Source organism: Vipera berus (genome assembly GCF_964194415.1).
Source record: "Vipera berus genome assembly, chromosome: 2".
NCBI lineage: Eukaryota > Metazoa > Chordata > Lepidosauria > Squamata > Viperidae > Vipera > Vipera berus.
In genome coordinates, this window is record NC_138203.1 from 241,558,997 (window position 1) to 241,576,605 (window position 17,609).

Sequence of the window (17,609 nt, forward strand, 5' to 3'; positions counted from 1 at the left end):
AAATCCAATTAAATTAAAATTGTTCTTTTAGTGCTTTAACTCCCCTGGGTAGTCAGTCACTGCTATTATTAGAGGGTGGGGCAGAAATTCCCTTCCCTCTCTCTTCACAGGGGGAAAGATACTTTGGGCAGCTTTTGCAGGAAAAGAAAATAGGATCTTAAAGAGAAGATCAGATCTCACCCAGTTTCATCCACATTGCTTTAGAAGTGCTTGACTTTGATTGTCTGCAGCTTAATGATGAGCCATATTGCTATGGCCAGTCTTTCCTCTGCCAGTTTGGAGGGCTGCCCCGGATCAAGCGGAAGGGCTACTGCCCTCCCACGATCAAGCGGGGGTCCCCAATTTGCTCATCACCCCTACAGGGCAACTTTTGACCCTTTCCAGGGTCCCCCAGCAGAATGAAATTGAACACAGAAGATGGAGCTCACCTTCCAGCATCCATGGCAGCTGCAAAGGCAAACCGGAAGTCGGGAACAGAACAAGTTCTTGACTGGGGGACTATCCGTAATAGTAGGCAGTATGGTAGTTTAAAGCTAGCAATGATAACAACAAAAATGGAATCTTCCAATATTTTATTGTTATTTGCAAAAAGGCTTTACATTCCCAGATTTTATTTAAACTTTTAAGTTCTGTGAAAACTTGCACACACAGAAGTACTGTAGCTGAAGACTGAGCCAGGAGTGAAAGAAGGCTAATTGGGGAATTTTTAAAAAATTTTTTTAATTCCATTTATATCCCGCCCTTCTCCAAAGACTCAGGGCGGCTTACAAGCTTAGCAGAAATAAATAGTTTTAGTGGACCTTCAGGGACTATGTCGTCACTGATTTTTTAAAAAATGTCACAATTGGAGCCAGCCAGTTTGTTTATTGCCTGCCTCAAGGGTTCACCCAACCAAACAGTTGGAGATTAAAGTTATAGAGCATGGGTGTCAAACTCGATCACGTCATGTGATGTATCGTGACGTATCATGACATTTTTTGCCTTTGCAGATCTGGGGTGGGTGTTGCATGCAGGTGATGCATCCGGCCTGCAGGCTGCCAGTTTGACACCCCTGCTATAGAGGTATCAGGGCTAGGCCAAATGGAAGATCCTTTGTTGTACTAGTAACAAACGATTGCAGAGCTACTCAGATTTCTCTTTTTAATATTTTATGGTAAAGAAAATGATAAAACAGCATGGAAAATATGATCTGAACATCCTCACTCAATAATATTATAATATGAGGCTGGGAATTACTTAATAACAGTGTCTCCTGGAAGCCCCGTAGAATGGAATTTTGTTCTATTCTGAAAAGGACATTTTTTTTTTACTTTTTTGGTCTTTTAGTTCCCAATCTTGGGCACTATGGTATGGGTTGCAGGTATAAAGATAGGATTCTTCCCAACTTACAGCAAAAGATCCACTGGATGGGGGGGGCATTTATTAGGCTTCCTGAACCTATGATCACAGGGCTGGACATTTTCCTGAAAGCTATAAATGCACTGTTAAGGGGAGAACTGTATCTCACAATGGTAAGAATTGTGGTTGCCATTTCCAAAATCATCAATAGATACAGATTGCTCCTCCTTCATGAAAGAGACAAGCCTCCTGTCCCTTACATACTGTAGAACAAAAAGAATCAGAAATTTGTCATCTTACTATGCCTATATGATCTTGTTTGAAAGCAAGCAATTCTCCAGTTGTTACTTTAACTATCTTCCTACTAAAACTAAAACTATCTTCCTACTAAAACTAAGACTATCTTCCTACTAAAACTAAGACTTTTACCTGAAGAAATGTAAATGCCAACATGCTCCAACCTGTTTCCTTCCAAAAATTTTGGGGTGAAATGTTTAGAGCAGGGGTAGGCAACCTCGGCTCTTTTATGACTCATGGACTTCAACTCCCAGAATTCCTCAGGAATTCTGGGAGTTGGAGTCCATGAGTCATAAAAGAGCCGAGGTTGCCTACCCCTGGTTTAGAGTTTCCAGCCAGTTATTGGTCACTGTGGGGATGCTTGGAAATGCTGCCTCTGTATGGCTAGATAGTGTCACACTGGAGAAGGTTGCCCTATTGTTTTGGCAACTTTTCATAAGCAATTAAGTAACTTCTGATTTCAAAACATTAACAGGCTCTCCTGAGGGGGAGGGATGATTGTAAAGTAGTGAGGAATTGCAAGACGGAGTGGATGAGGAATTGCTAAGCATGAAGCAGAAGGAAAACATGATGGGAAAATAGTCAAAATAGTGGTCTCTTCTCCAAAGGGGGTAGCATTTTAAGCAGATGCAATTCAGCAGGAAAGCTTTTTAATCACAGAAGCATTCTACAAAACAGAGTATTATTTCATTAAGTGGTTTCTTATTTGTAGTTTACTGTGCAGTGATTTTAGGACCTGTGGTTAGAAGCCAAGATAATTGGGAGTAAGTGAGTGAGGGGGAGGGCAATTTAGTTCCTCTTTCACCAGAACACTTGGAGACGATAATTGTCGCAAAGCTTATCATACAAGTGGCTACGTACACATACATGTTAATTCACTTGATGTTGTGATGTTATACATAGATATAGTATCACAAGGAAAACATTCACATCGCCACATCAGACAATGCCTTATCAGTAGAGTGAGTCCAAAATGAATGGCTTTGTGCAATCGAGTAATACACGTGTTTGGGAATGACATCAAAAGGCTGCCTGCTAACCTTTTATGGCAACTTACAGTCTAGAAAGCAAGAGTCCCATCAATTCAGATACAGCAGGTTTATTGCAAAGAGCAAGGGGTTAGGATAGCTATCTTGGCCCTCATTTATCACTGAGATTGGTAAAATGGGGCCTCTGATCTTTTCCCTTACGAGTCTTGATTTAAATAAGCAGTTAGCGTGTTCTTTTTCTGCAGTATTTTGTTAATATGTACTGTATTTTGGAAATGTGCATTCTCACCTTATTGACAAATCAGCATTGATATTCCATCACTTGAAAGTCACAATGAGACATGATTAGTGTAGGTTTCGCTCATAATCTGAAAACTTGTATGTTCTGACAAAACTTGCACTATGAAAGGATGTCTCAGATTTGAATATTTAGATGCCTGTGATGTGGCAGTCATCCATGTTTTTGTAGGCTATATTAAACATAGAAAAGAACAGACTTCCAGACATGAGCTCCATGTACCATCAGCATTTGTGTTTTCCTCAAATAGTTAGGCCTACATATCATACAATATTACTTTTGAGTTGGAAATCATATATAAGCAGTGCACGTCATCCAGTGCTTGAGGGATTGCTCATTATTTGGGACTAGCATGAAAATCTTCATTTAAGACATTATTGCTGCTTCTTGACCATAAGCAAGGGTACTGCCCTGGAAGTAATCTGCATTAACCTTAATGAAGGGACCCAGTTGCTATAGTTACAGTTGTCTTTGACATACCTTAAGGATGTAAAGTTTTTACTCCTTCAGCTAAAAGCGTTTCTGTTTTCCCAGTCCCCTCCTAATAAAAATTGTCTGGTAACTGATGCTCTGCTTTATTTTTAGCGCTGTTTGAATTGCAGCCAATCTTGCCTAGATTACATAGAAGCAGCCTCCCTGCCCTCATATTGATTTTATTTTCCTGGTAAGATCTTGGAGGAAGTGGACAACAGTCTTTGGCTGTTCCACTTTAGATGGAGAATGCACAATGTGCTGTTTTTAAACTGATCTGCTAAAGGAAATCAAAGCCAGACTGTGAAGGGGATTGTTTATTGGCTGATGTTTGCATCTTAGCAAATTTTAAACTGAAACACAATGCCAGGAGTAATGAGAGAAATATGCTGTTGCTACATCAAATGGAAACTGGATATGAGACTGCTCTGTAAACATTAATTATTAACATTAAAACAGAACCAAACACGTATTTTAATGAATGTTCTGTCTTTCAAAAAAAATGATTTCAATTAAATTAAAAGGTGTCTTTTTCAGTTTATAATGCATACATGCTCACCAAGAGTATAGCTTTGTGGAAAAAGGAATGTAAAAAAGTTGAGTTTTGTGAAGGGATGTCCTTCCAATAAGGTCACCTTTGCCTTCCATCTTCATCCTTTCGTAGATTTGCCTTTTATATGCTGTAGTTCATTCTACTAGGATGTGACTTGGAGGCTCAGTTTATTATATTTGGGCTGAAGACATATAACAACAACAACAACAATAAAGTTGGAAGGGACCTTGGAGGTCATCTAGTCCAACCCTCTGCTCAGGCAGGAAACCCTATACCATTTCAGACAAATGGCTGTCCAGTCTCTTCTTAAAAACTTCCAGTGTTGGACCATTCACAACTTCTGGAGGCAAGTTGTTCCACTGATGAATTGTTCTATCAGCCTACTTATATGCCCTTCTTCTTTTCTGTTGAAAGACTGCAACATCTCCATCCATTCCATAATGAATGAAAAGAAGTTGCAGATTCAAACCCCCCCCCCAATTAGTGTAGGACTAATGAAATGAGGTTGTTTCATCATCTTCTCCACCAAGTCAAAATAGCATTTTTCATTGGTGGAGAAAGCCTTAGCGTCCTAGCACCCTCTGTTGATACGAAATAAAATTTCAGTGTGTTAAAGACAATGATATTGTAACTCTGTAAAAATAATAAAATTGAACATTAAGATAGAAAATTCAGACACATATAATAATAAAGTTAAAACAAATAAAAATGTCCCTAACCATTTTGGAGTGATGCTGTTGATGTGCTGCACAAAATCCAGGATGTTATTAAACCAATGTAAACTTCTGTTGTAGGAACAAGTAAATATCTGGGTCCACCATTGGTTTATATGCCATATATTATACATGGAATCTTTATGTTCAGACTACTGAGCATAAGCAGTGTTGAATAGCAGGTTAAAAAAAGGGAAAGGTATGGTATTATAGTCCTAGGCAACTTATTTGCCACTATGCAAAAAAGCAACTTTTGGATTTGTTGGGATGTGTGTCTATAGTAGGGCTCTTCCATTCTTGCTACACATATCTCCTCCCCCTTTTAATAAGAACAATTATCTTATAAAATTTAATATAAAGTTATGATTGTCTTGAGCTGTTCTCACCCAAATGATTGTAAAAGTTTTTTAATACTTGGGGTAGGTGATAGTGAATCTCAAGAGCACTCCTAATACCATTGTAGACATTACAAGAAGAGAGCTGTATTAGTCAATGGTAACAAAAAATCAGGAAGAGTCTGGTGGCACCTTTTTTGATAACAAATGTGTGTTTATTTAATTTCGGTAGCTGCCCATCTAAATCCAGTGATTTGGGATGGGGAACATTTCTAAATCAGTTAAAAAAAATTAAAACTGGTCTGGAACCAAAGATGAAAAAAGCTTTATCTCCCGAGGCCCAAATACCTTCAGTCTTGCTTGGGTTAGGTTGAAGCCCATTGTGCCCTGTCCAGACCCCCCCCCCCGGTTCCTGGGGCAGAACATCTACGACATCACTCAGAGGGCTTGGGGTTGAGATATAAAGCTATTGATGATACCTCACCTTAAAGTGATAGATCAACTCATCCAGCAGTCTCATGCAGATGTTAAATAGGAGACAAGAACCAAACTCTGAGAGACCCCACAAAATAGGGGCCATGGGCTGGATCTTTTCCCTCATCAACACTGACTGGAACTGACCCCTAGGGGAAGGAGGCGAACCAGTGCAACGTAGTGCTGCCTGCCTCCAACTCCTGAAGCGCAGAAGAATACCATGATCGATGGTATCAAATGCCACTGAGAGGCCAAGAAAAGCCAAGATGGATGCACTAACCCAAACCTGCTCCTGCCAGAGGTCGAGTATGAGCATTATCAATGTTGTCTCAGTCCCAAACCCTGGCCTGAACCTGACTGAAAGGGGTTGACAATCCTAAAATGGGAAGGTTGGAAATTGGGTGCAAGCTGCCCTGATTAGTTGGGTTAAGTGATACCCACTTGAAGAGGTGCACCAACTGTCTCCTTTAGATGCTGGTGGAACCACTTTCTCAAAGAGGAAGGTTAATCACTGTCCAGATCCAGTCACACATTCCCTCCCACTCAGCCTTAGCAAGCCAGGAGGGGCAAGGATGTAAGATGCAAGTGGTTGAACTAGCCCTGCCACTTCCTCCGATTCAAACCCCTTCCCACATAACCATACAAGACTTGGCTCCTGTAACTTCCACAGATTCTGCCCTGAGACTGGAGTCCAATGTAGAGCCAGTATGAGCAGATATGCAGCAGATTCCTCACAGTGACCTAGTAGATGGATCTCAATATTACTGCCTTAAGGAAGGACTGAGTGACCCAGAATAGGGCTGCTGGATGGCTATCCATAGACACAATAAAAGTAGAGAAATAATTAAGTAGACCACCACGAGGTAGGCTCTAATAGTAGCTACAGTTCATGTTCGGTTGTCTTCACTTCCCATCTTTCGTTAGTGGAGCCCTACACATTTCTTAGCCCTTTTTAAGTTCCATCAGCACTACTGTATACCATGGAGTGTGTCAGAACAGAAATGGGCACAGAAATGTTATTAAAAGGTATAAGCCTTTGTGAGTATCTGATGCACGTGATGAAATCAGCACCTTCTTTTTCCCCATAATTTTTTTGTTATTTGCCTTAGCCAGTGTTACAGTGGCCTCCCTAAGCAATCGGCAAACCTTGACCCTTAAATGACTCCTCAAACAGCATCACTTGTGTAGGTGGAGAAGATACCAGAAACTCCCTTTCATTGAATCTCAGGAATGAGTTATTTAATCCAGCTGGATTTATCTGGATTGGCAACTGCTCTGCAAATTTTTTTTTAAAAAAGTCTGCTTTGGTCTAATTTAAGACCCATTTCACTGAAACGTAGACGATTAAACCTCGTACTGCAAAGCATAGCTGAGCTATATCCTCATTTTTCAAATCTGACTCGGTTGCGCATTTGGCAAAATCAATCGGCAAAATTTCATCTTCTGGCTTGGTTGCATATTTGGCAAAATAAGTCTGGCAAAGTTTCATCTTTGGACATATTTTCTTCCTTCCTGCTATCATCAACATGTTTTGCAATAACAACATTCTTCTTGGCTTACCTCTTAAGAGTGCAAAAAATGTAAATCAAGGAATATCACTGAAAAATTGCATGGGTGCAGAATTAGAAAAGGAATGTATCAGACTGTTATAGTTAACAAAAACCATGCTTACTTTCATCCCAAATTAAAAACAAATATCTGGTGCTCAGATCTCACCCTGCTTATCATACTTGGACACACAATACACTGCTGGTTGTTTTGCCAAGGTTTATTGAATTAACACAGATGTTTGAGTTTAAACTACACACTAAAACATAAGGTTGTCGTGTGTTGACCTAAAGGCACAGTACTGTATATACTGCATAAACAAACAATAAGCAACCATATAGGCTTCATTGGCATGGAATACTACATCACCAATAGCCAACAATATCTTATTTGATTGCTTTCCCATTTTGTGATCTAGAAAGTACTCAAGAGAGATAATAATATCTTTAAATTAAAGCATGCATTTAAGTATCAGCCCTAATAGGCACCAACTTGATTTAACAATTAAAAGAATAGCAAAGAGAACATCTTACTGATTTTCTAAATGCTGACAGAATGGGAGAAATGCAATATCTTTTATTGTATTAAACTAATTAAAAGAAATGAGAGAAACTATTAATACATACAACAGTATTAGTGGAACACTGTAACTTCAAAATTAATATCATCATTACATTAAAAAAAGAAAGAGCAAAAAGCCTGGAAAAATTATGTTATAGGCAGAACTGTAGAAACGTTGTTCAGATGGTTTGAAAGTTTTTTACCTTTGTTCAAAAAAGAATAAACGTTGACAGTAAACACATATCCATAATCAACTGCTGCACATCTGTTATAGATTTCGGCTCTCACTGATATATAACAATTCTTTTAGCCAATTTCTAAAACAAACCATGAGTTTTTATTGTAACACAGCCACCAATTTGATCAGCAACTTTCTTCCCTACAGTAAGACCACACCTCAAATACTGCAGCCAATTTTGGTCACCATGTCACAAAAAAGATGTTGAGAGTCTGGAAAAAATTCAGAGAAGAGCAACTAAGATGATCAAAGGCCTGGAGACCAAACCGTAAGAAGAACAGCTGTGGAATTTGGGTTTGGCCAGTCTAAAGAAAAGAAGAAATAGGGGAGACATGATAGCAGTATTCCAGTATCTGAGGGGCTGCCACAAAAAAGAGGGAGTAAGGTTGTTCACAAGAGCGGAGGATGAAAAACAATAGTTGGAAGCTGATCGAGGAGAGAAGTAACCTGGGATTAAGGAGAAACTTCCTGACAGTGGGGTCAATCAGCCAGTGGAACAGCTTACTCCCAGAAATCATGGGTGCTCCATTGCTGGAAGTTTTTAAAAAGAGACTGGACAATCACCTGTCTGAGATAGTATAGGTCTTCCTGCTTCAGCAGGGGGCTGGACTAGAAAACCTCCAAGGTCCCTTCCAGCTCTATTCTATTCTAAAATGGTCTGATCCAGGCTTTTGATGAATTCAGATGCTTTGCTGAATGATTTGGAGAATTTCTCACATCATTTTCAGACAATACTGCTGATGTCCTGGTTGAACTGTGGAATACAGGAGTGGCCTAGAAGATTGACCAATTGTTCTTAAGCACTCCTTCTTTTCCTGTAGGCCAAATCAGCCCCATAGTTTTTTTTAAGAAGCCAAGAAGATGAATATCAGCTGGTGTTAACCCCAGTAAGTAGACTATACCAGAAAAATGAACTCCATAGGGAGACTAAATTACTGAGATTGACTATTCAGGTAGTCCTCAACTGATTTACAATGGTTACAATGAACCACACCCACCCACCCTTACTTACAACCTGGTTTTGAAGTTACTACTACTGCAGTGCCCCTGCGCTCATGTGTACAAAATTTGGGTGGATTCTCCCTTATGACCAATTGCAGGAATGCTGCAGTGGCCCATCTACCTCCCCCTATCCTGCCCCATAGGGTCTCCACAGGTCCCGAGCCTGCTTCCCACTCGACCAGTTCTGGTATAAGATAGCAATTTCGCCTTCCTTGAAAGTGACCTGTCCTTGTCCCCCACGTCACAATCATAATAACATGACATGTCTTCAAACTCCAACCACAAAACCAAATCCCCCAAATCATGATTTTACATTTATATTTTTGAGATTTGGATTCATGCCCATACAGCTATATGCATATAATTTTATTTTCCTTTAGGCAATTGCAGTGAACATGTAATTGAGACATGGAACTAATACAGTATCAATGATCTTTGTGAGTTTTAACTGGAGCACTGAAATGGGGAATATTCAGTGTTAATGGTTTACCTGACCTAAAAAACTCAGCTCCTTTGTAGAAATCCAAATTTCTTTAATGGCCTTCAACTTAACAGCCTTTTGTTCAGGGAATAGTTCTTTATTTGGGTCAATTCTCTTAATACCTTCTTTAATTCAAGGATAAATTATTTTGAAACTCATGGGTGACCTTGGTTGAATTGCCAGGGAGAGAGAAGATAGCATGCTAGAGAAAAAAAAAATCTGAAATATACAGAGGAAAAATGTCATGAATTATTTACTTAGTTTAAAATATTTTGCATTATACATCAAGTACTGCATATTCAATGATTGTGGTAATAAAAGCTACAAAATTAATATACATTATTGATTAAAATCATACATTACTACATCATATACTAAGTTGAAGGCTAAAAAAAATCATCAGCATAAGTTATGAAACACAAAATTAGTTTAAAAAAACAAAAACTCACCACCCGCCTAAACTCCAACTAGATAAGATAATCTTTATTGTCATTTTTTACTGTGGGCACAATGGCACACATCAAAAATGAAATTTAGTTGCCCGCTCTCAAAGTGAAACACATACATGACACACACCTAAAACACACTATACACAACATATGTATAGACCCACTCCCCTACATATACATAACCATAAAATATTAAATACTGTCCATCTTGAATATATAACGGAAGGAGGAAGCCTGTGAGTTCACAAGGTTAATGTTGTACGGAATGAAACTATGGTTGAATCTGGATGTTCTGCTTTGGATACCACAAAGCCTCCTCCCAGAAGGTAACAAGGAAAACAGGTTGTGAAGAGGATGAGTAGTGTTCCAGATAATCTTACGGACCCTGCTCAAGCAACGCTTCTGTGCTATGTCCTGGATGGGAGGGAGGGAGGGAACTGCCAATGATCTTTTCGGCCATACTCACCACTCTCTGCACCGCCTTCCTGTCTGAAGCTAAAGTAGTAAAATGTTTTATTTCTAGCGGATAAATGGGGGGGGGAAATGATACCACCATACAAAAAAGCTCTTACAGATCAGCACCATTAACAGTAAAATGAAAATAAAACCAGTATTATGGTTTTATCATAATACATAGTGTATTATATATTATGTAGCTGGATCTATACAATATGTATTGATCCAGCTACTAAATAAATTGCTCTAGACTACAAAATATTTTTAACTTGCAAGCATATGTCTATTTTACTAAGAGGCAATGATCTTCCATGTATGACTTGCTGTTTATAAGGCAATGTAATATTCCTGCTCTTTGTTGTAATTAAATATTCAGCAAACATTACAGCAACGATGGAAATGCTAAGACAGTGATGGTATCATAACTCAAAATGGCTGTTGAAGCAAATCAGTATACTAACAATGCATGTCTTAGAAATGGATATGCACACAGACCTGCTTTCCTGGAATATGTTTCATATATTGGATACGATCCAAAAACATTGAAATATGCCCATGGTTTCCATAAACATCAAATGCCCATACACATTTCACTATATACTTAAATATTGTATGTTAAAAGCACCTTTCATTATTATTGGTAGTATTGAGAATATGCACTCATTTTGGTCTCATACGGACACAATAAAAATGTATTAACTTTCTAAAATACTCAATGAAGCTACTCTGCAATATCTGGAAGAACCTAAGTCTTATATAAGTAACATAAGTCAAACGTAAGTTCTACATACATTTACTCTATTGTTTTATTTTGGTGTAAGCATATAGCTGAACTGCATTCCTATTTAGGTCTTTGCAAACAATTCATGCCATTTTTCAGTCTTAATACTTAAATGGCATGGATGGATTTTACTCTCTTTTGTTTGCTCACTTCTATTTGTTGTTCTCAGCATCTGTTACAGATCACCTTTCCTTTCTTCTTTTCCTCCCACATTTTACGTAGCTCATACAAAGCCGAGTGGCCTATGTTGGTTAGTAGGCCATATGCTGAGATGAAGAGTGGATGAAACAAAGTGATAACATGCAGCGTTCTCACCCAATTAAAAAGAGGTACATATCACTTATAAGGCAAAAGCTATACAGGTAGTCCTTGAGGCCAAAATTTCTGTTGCTAAGCAAGATAGTTGTTAAGTGAATTTGGCTCCATTTTGTGACCTTTCTCGCCATAGTTGTTAAGTGAATCACTGCAGTTAAGTTGGTAACACAGTTGTTAAGTGAGTTTGGCTTCTCCATTGACTTTGCCTGTCAGAAGGTCACAAGGTGATCACATGACCCCAAGCCACTGCAGCAGTCATAAATACATGCCAGTTGTCAAGTTCTGAATTTTGATCACGTGACCACAGGGTTAGAAAAATTAGAAAAATGGTCATAAGTCATTTTTTCTGTGCCATTGTAGCTTTGAATAGTCACTAAACAAATGATTGCAAGTTGAGGAATACCTATAGTTTCCTTCTATGCCAGAGCTGCACTTTTAAGAAATGGGTCAAGCAGGATGAAACTATATTTCATTTCATGAAAGTTAAATTCCACTCACTGAATGCAACTACAATCTGACTGTTCATTCCTATACAATTCCATTTCTATCACATCCAAAGTTCAGGTTGAGGACAACTTGTGAAGGGGTTGTGAGGGCCACATGCAATCCTTGCTTCATTTCATGGCACCTGAGGTTATGCAATGTACATGAAAGAACTCTTAGAATGACAAATTGTCTTAGTTTAGATGGATTATTGTATTTATTTATTTATTCAAGAATATCTTAAGTCCCATCTCAGTCCTATTGGATGCTGAGAAGAGAACAAAAGGCAAAACATACAATACAGTATGAAGAATGAATAAATAAATAAACAAATAAGATTTAAAACTCACCATCAGAATACCCAAAGTAATTAAGAGATGAAAGCATGTTGGAACAGAATCAATTTTACCTCTTTGCAAAAAGCAAGCAGTGTTTGGTCCATTCCTACCACTGTGGGAATCACTATATTCATTTAAAGTCTGCACAGACTTGCAAAACTAAATTTAATCTTCTATCCAGCCCTCCCCCCCATTTAATGTATTTTGCAAGATAAGTTCCAGTTACAAAAAGTTGCACTTCCTACATGTAAAAGGGAGCTAAATTTATGTTCTAATATGGTATTAATCACCCATGATTTGGAATAATTAAAAAGAAATAATCACTTCTTCAAAAAGCCTGGCTGTTTTATTAATCAGTAGCATATATTTAATTAATTAGAAGAATTCTGATAATTTAATGCACTGCATCAACACATAGCTTTATTCAATGTCCTTCAGCCTGATTCACAAGGGGAACAGTTCTAGGGAAGTTATTTTCTGTCTTGTTTTAAATTCACATAACTAGATCGAAACTGCAGAGGCAGCTGTTTCTTAGAAAAGACTAACTCTACACTGCTTGTTTTCCTATAAGTTTTCGGCTAACCTAATACCTGGGGTGAATAGTAATGCCATCTATGGTTGTTATTCTAAACAAGCTGGTAGAGCTTTTTCCAATGTGGTACCCTCAGATGGGTTGATCATCTCAGTTTTGCCTGAACTTATTCAACACAGAAAGAATAACAGCAGAAAACCTTACCGGTAGTCCTTGACAACCACAATTGGGATCAGAACTTTGGTCGCTAAGCAATGAGGTTGTAAAGTGATATGTGACCACATTGCTTAGTGACTGCAATCCCCGTTGCTGTCATCCAGCAAATTTTACTGGTTGTTAGGCAAGGACCCACCCCAATCCCAAACATTCTGGGCTTGGTCCCATCCAACGCTGAGCCTCAGTAAGGTAAAGGATTGCTTCCAATTGCCCCTGCCTATCTCTCTCCATTTCTGCTCTTTTGGCCAGCTTGCACAGCTGAAGATGAGCTGAGGCACGGAGTGCAGGGTGGCAGAGGGCAAAAAAAGCCCAGATGTGGTGAGACAGGCAGGTGGGGGAAATTGTAGCACCGCCTGGAATTGTAAATGTGGGCAAGCTGCCCACACTTGAATTTTGATCATGTGGCTGCAAGGATATTGTAACAGCTGTAACTTATTGCTGTAAGTTTCTTCATTTGGCACTGTCATAACTTTGGTTGCTGAACGAATGGTCATAAGCCGAGGCTTACCTGTACTGTAACATTAAGACTATAAAACACTTCGTCCTAATTAGGCAGAGTTAAGCTTATCTAAGGCCTTTGAAAGTAATAATGCCATACTCTGATGAGCTTCTATCTTCTATTTGCAAATCTGCATAATATTAGGTAAAGGTAAAGGTTCCCCCGCACATGCGTGCTAGTCGTTTCCAACTCTAGGGGCCGGTGCTCATCTCCATTTCAAAGCCGAAGAGCCAGCGCTTGTCCGAGGACGTCTCCGTGGTCATGTGGCCGGCATGACTAGACGCCAAAGGCGCACGGAACGCTGCTACCTTCCCACCATAGTGGTCCCTATTTTTCTACTTGCATTTTTACGTGCTTTCGAACTGCTAGGTTGGCAGAAGCTGGGACGAGTAACAGGCGCTCACTCTGCTACGCGGCACTCAGGATTCGACCCGCCAAACTGCTGACCTTCTGATCGACAAGCTCAGCGTCCTAACCCACTGAGCCACCACATCCCGCATAATATTAGCGCCTTTCAAAACTCTGGGGTAGAAATCTGTTATGTCAGAGTGCAAAAAACATTTTTGTTTTCAATAGACCTAAAGCAGGGGTGTCAAACTGCCGGCCCATGAGCCAGTTGCATCATGCAGAGGCTGCACCCACCCCAGCAATGCAAAAAGTCACAATATGTTGTCACGACACATCACATGACTCAGTGAGTTTGACACCCATGACCTAAAGTCTCATTCAAGAGACATATATTTATTTTCACAAGTCTTGTTTTCTTCAAGGATATTTTCTTAACTTCACAGTCTAGTCCAGAGCCTTGGGATGGTAGCCTCCCATCAACTCTGCTTAGCTTTTTCAAAATTAGCCCAGTTTAACTTGCTAAGGAAATAATTTTACCTGAACTGATTCAAATCCCACTTTTTCCTTGGATTCACTCCACTGACCAATTTCAAGCAGTGCATTTAGCTGCAATGTTCTTTTATGGATTTTGGCTTAGCACAATTAATGAACCCAGCCATGTATATTATATACCGGTATATATTATGCTTTCTTATCTAAGAAACCTACTGTTTCTTTAATAGACCGCAGGCGAAGGACACCCTGCTTTCATTCCTAGGTTAGGTCTGAACTTCAGTTTCTCCTAAATAGGATCATTTGCCTGATGCACTTGATCCCGAAATCAGGCAATCCTAAGATTTGGGAGCCTGATCTGCTTGATCAGTTTATCGGTTAGCACTCTATGTTAAAGAAATCCATCAAACTGGAGTAAAGCACGATTAATCCAACTCTGCCAAGTATGTAAAGACAGCCACAAGATGGATGCAGTAAGCAAGACTGCAATTCTGTTCACAAGTTACCTAGAAGTACATTGCCCTGTTTTCCACGGGCTCGAGCGCGGAGTAGCCCCCCCCTGTGCCCTTTGAGGCCTTAGCGCGAACAACCACAGACCCAAAAACTGCCTAGAGCAGTGTTTCCCAACCTTGGTCACTTGAAGATGTGTGGACTTCAACTCCCAGAATACCCTAGTCAGCTATGCTGAGTGGGGAATTCTGGGAGTTGAAGTCCACACATCTTCAAGTGGCCAAAGTTGGGAAACACTGGCCTAGAGCAGGGGTAGGCAACCTCGGCTCTTTTATGACTCATGGACTTCAACTCCCAGAATTCCCGAGCCGGCTGGCTCGGGAATTCTGGGAGTTGAAGTCCATGAGTCATAAAAGAGCCGAGGTTGCCTACCCCTGGCCTAGAGAGCTGATTTTGCAGCTCTACAAGAGAGTAAAGGGCGGCTTCTGCATATGAAATAACCAATCACAAAGTCGCGCCTCCGATTACTGATTAGAAGAGGGGAGAAGGCATGGGGAGATAAAAGCCTCCCGTGCAGTGCAGAGTTTTAAGTCAGCCCCTTTCCCCGTCAAACTTTACACGAGGTCAACCGGCTTACAAAACTGTTGAAGAGTAACGGCTCGGGAGAGCGATTTAAGGAGAAAAAGAGCCCGGCTCCATCCTCCCCCCCCCCCACCCCATTCTGCATTTGGCCTTTCCCCTCAGAAAAAGGCGCCGTCTCCCGACTCGCAGCACTGGACTCGAGAAAGGGGAGAGCCAGCGCACCCCGAAGCCCAAAGGCTTCCTCAGAGCTTTCCCTTCCGCCCCGTTCTCGCCCTTGCGCGCACGCCGCCTCGGCCCAACCCTGCCTCTGCCCTCCCCTCCCCTCGCAGCGAGTTCAAACGCCCCGTAGCCTACAATGTGTCAGTTGTTGCAAAAGGGAGGGAGGCGGGGCGTTTGGCCCGGCTAACTTAACGCAAAGGCTGCCCGTCAGAAGGCGGCAGCGCCGCGCGAAGAAGCCCGTTTGACCGACCCCCCCCCGCCCCCGCCCCCAACCTCAGCCCGCTGCCTCCTCGGCAGCCCCGGCCAACTTCGCCCGGGAGAGGAAGACGGCGCAATGCGAGCTCTTGCGGCTCCCTGAGCTTCTGCCTTCCCCCCCCCTCCCCAGAGCGCTTCTACCCCGTGCCTCCTCCGCCGCCGCCGCCGCCGCGGCGTTACCTACACGCTTAAGCGGAGGAGGAGCTTCGCTTTTCCCTCGGCTTCCTCCGCTTCTCCTCGCAGCCTTTTTTGTTTTTTTCGCCGAGCGGCTTCCGGCGCTCGGCTTGATTGATTGATTGATTTTATTGGCGTCTTTTTCCTAGACAACAACCCCCCACTCCCCTCCCCTCGTCGAACCCTACTTGGGTGCAGGTGACACACCCTCCTCGCTCCTCCTCCCCCCCCCCCCCCCGTCCATTCACCCCGCTTCTTAGCGCCGGCGGCGGCGGCTCCCGAGCGTTCCCAGCAGGTTCTCCCTGCCTACAGCTGGCCGAAGGCAAATGCCGGGCAGTTGGCTGGCCGACGGAGAGAGGAGAAGCTGCCCTTCTTCTCTTTGCTGAACAACTCTCCTCCTCTCCCTCCCTCCCTCTCTCTCCCTCTCCCTCTCTCTCCGTCTCCTCGGGAGCCGGTCGGGCTCGGGAAAAGGAGGGCGGGAGGGCGCCGAAGGAGGAAACGAAAATCCGGCTCGCCCGCCGACTTGAGCGGAGCCGCCGAGCTGGTCCCAAAATGTCATCTCCAGCAAAGTTCAAGAAAGACAAAGAGATTATCGCGGAATACGAAACTCAAGTGAAAGGTGAGTCGGTTCCCCCCTACACACACACACACACACACACACACACACACACACCTTCCAGGCTTTCTCCCTTTTTCCTCCTTCCCCTCCTCCTCCTCCTCCTCCTCTTCTCCTCGGGTCCCTTCATTGTTCGGAATCTTATTCAGCCTCGGTTCTCGCAGTGGGGAGTGCACGGGGGGGGTGGAGGGAGGGAGGGAGGGAGGGGGGGCTGGGGGTGTCAGAGGAGCGGACTTGCGGTCGGGCGGTGTTGTGGCGCGCGGGAGAGGGGGGTGGGGGCGGCGCGGTTGCGGGTAGGGTAGTAAAAGCTGCATTGCAGTTGTGTGAATGGTGGCTCGGGGTGTGTGTGTGTGGGGGGGGGGAGGACCCTCCGGGGTTGGCTCTTGTCGACGGCCAGGGCTCGCTCTCTCCTCCTCGACGCCCGGCGTTGATAAAAAGGGCGCCTTCTTTTTGACGGCAGCCCCGTTTCAGGGCAGGCTGGTGTGTGTGTGTGTGTGTGTGTGTGTGTGTGTGTGTGAAAGCAACCATCTGTAGGGTGCACACCGTAGATGTACGCCTGGAGGCTCGCTTTGCATCGAGCCTCTTTCGCCGGAGACGTAGGCGTGAGGCTTGCATCTCCCCCTATGGCAGCGTTTCCCAACCTTAGGAACTTGAAGATGCGTGGACTTCAACTCCCAGAATTCCCCAGCCAGCATAGCTGGCTGGGGAATTCTGGGAGTTGAAGTCCACGCATCTTCAAGTTCCTAAGGTTGGGAAACGCTGCCCTATGGAGGCTGCTTGCGGAAAGCCGTGGCCGCGGTGCCACATTTAAGGGGTACGCCGATGAAAGCCTGTGGGTACACTCTCTCTCTCTCTCTGTGTGTGTGCGCGTGCATGCCGAAGAGACTGGGAACTGTCAGTATTTTAAGATTTTCTTCTTAAAATCTGTGGCTTTTCGCTCCCCGATTTGTGGTCTTAAGTCATACAACCAGTGCTTTTTTTGTAAAAGAAAAAGGTGCCGGAACTCACACATGTCATACATGTCATACACATGCCTTGCCTACCCTACAAGGTTCCATCCAAAAAAGGTGCCGGAACTCCGTTCTGAGCGTTCTATGACGAAAAAA

General features: G+C 42.4%; 1 protein-coding gene across 1 annotated transcript in view; it reads left to right on the forward strand.

Annotated features, from left to right (window-relative positions):
• The first annotated feature begins 16,125 nt into the window (after positions 1–16,125).
• The window catches only part of SRGAP3 (SLIT-ROBO Rho GTPase activating protein 3), a 207,545-nt gene continuing 206,061 nt past the window's right edge, over positions 16,126–17,609 (forward strand). Inside the window, exon 1 of the mRNA XM_081318099.1 lies at positions 16,126–16,506. Coding sequence (XP_081174225.1) covers positions 16,440–16,506 — 67 coding nt within the window. The 5' untranslated portion in view covers positions 16,126–16,439. The remainder of the gene's footprint in view (positions 16,507–17,609) is intronic.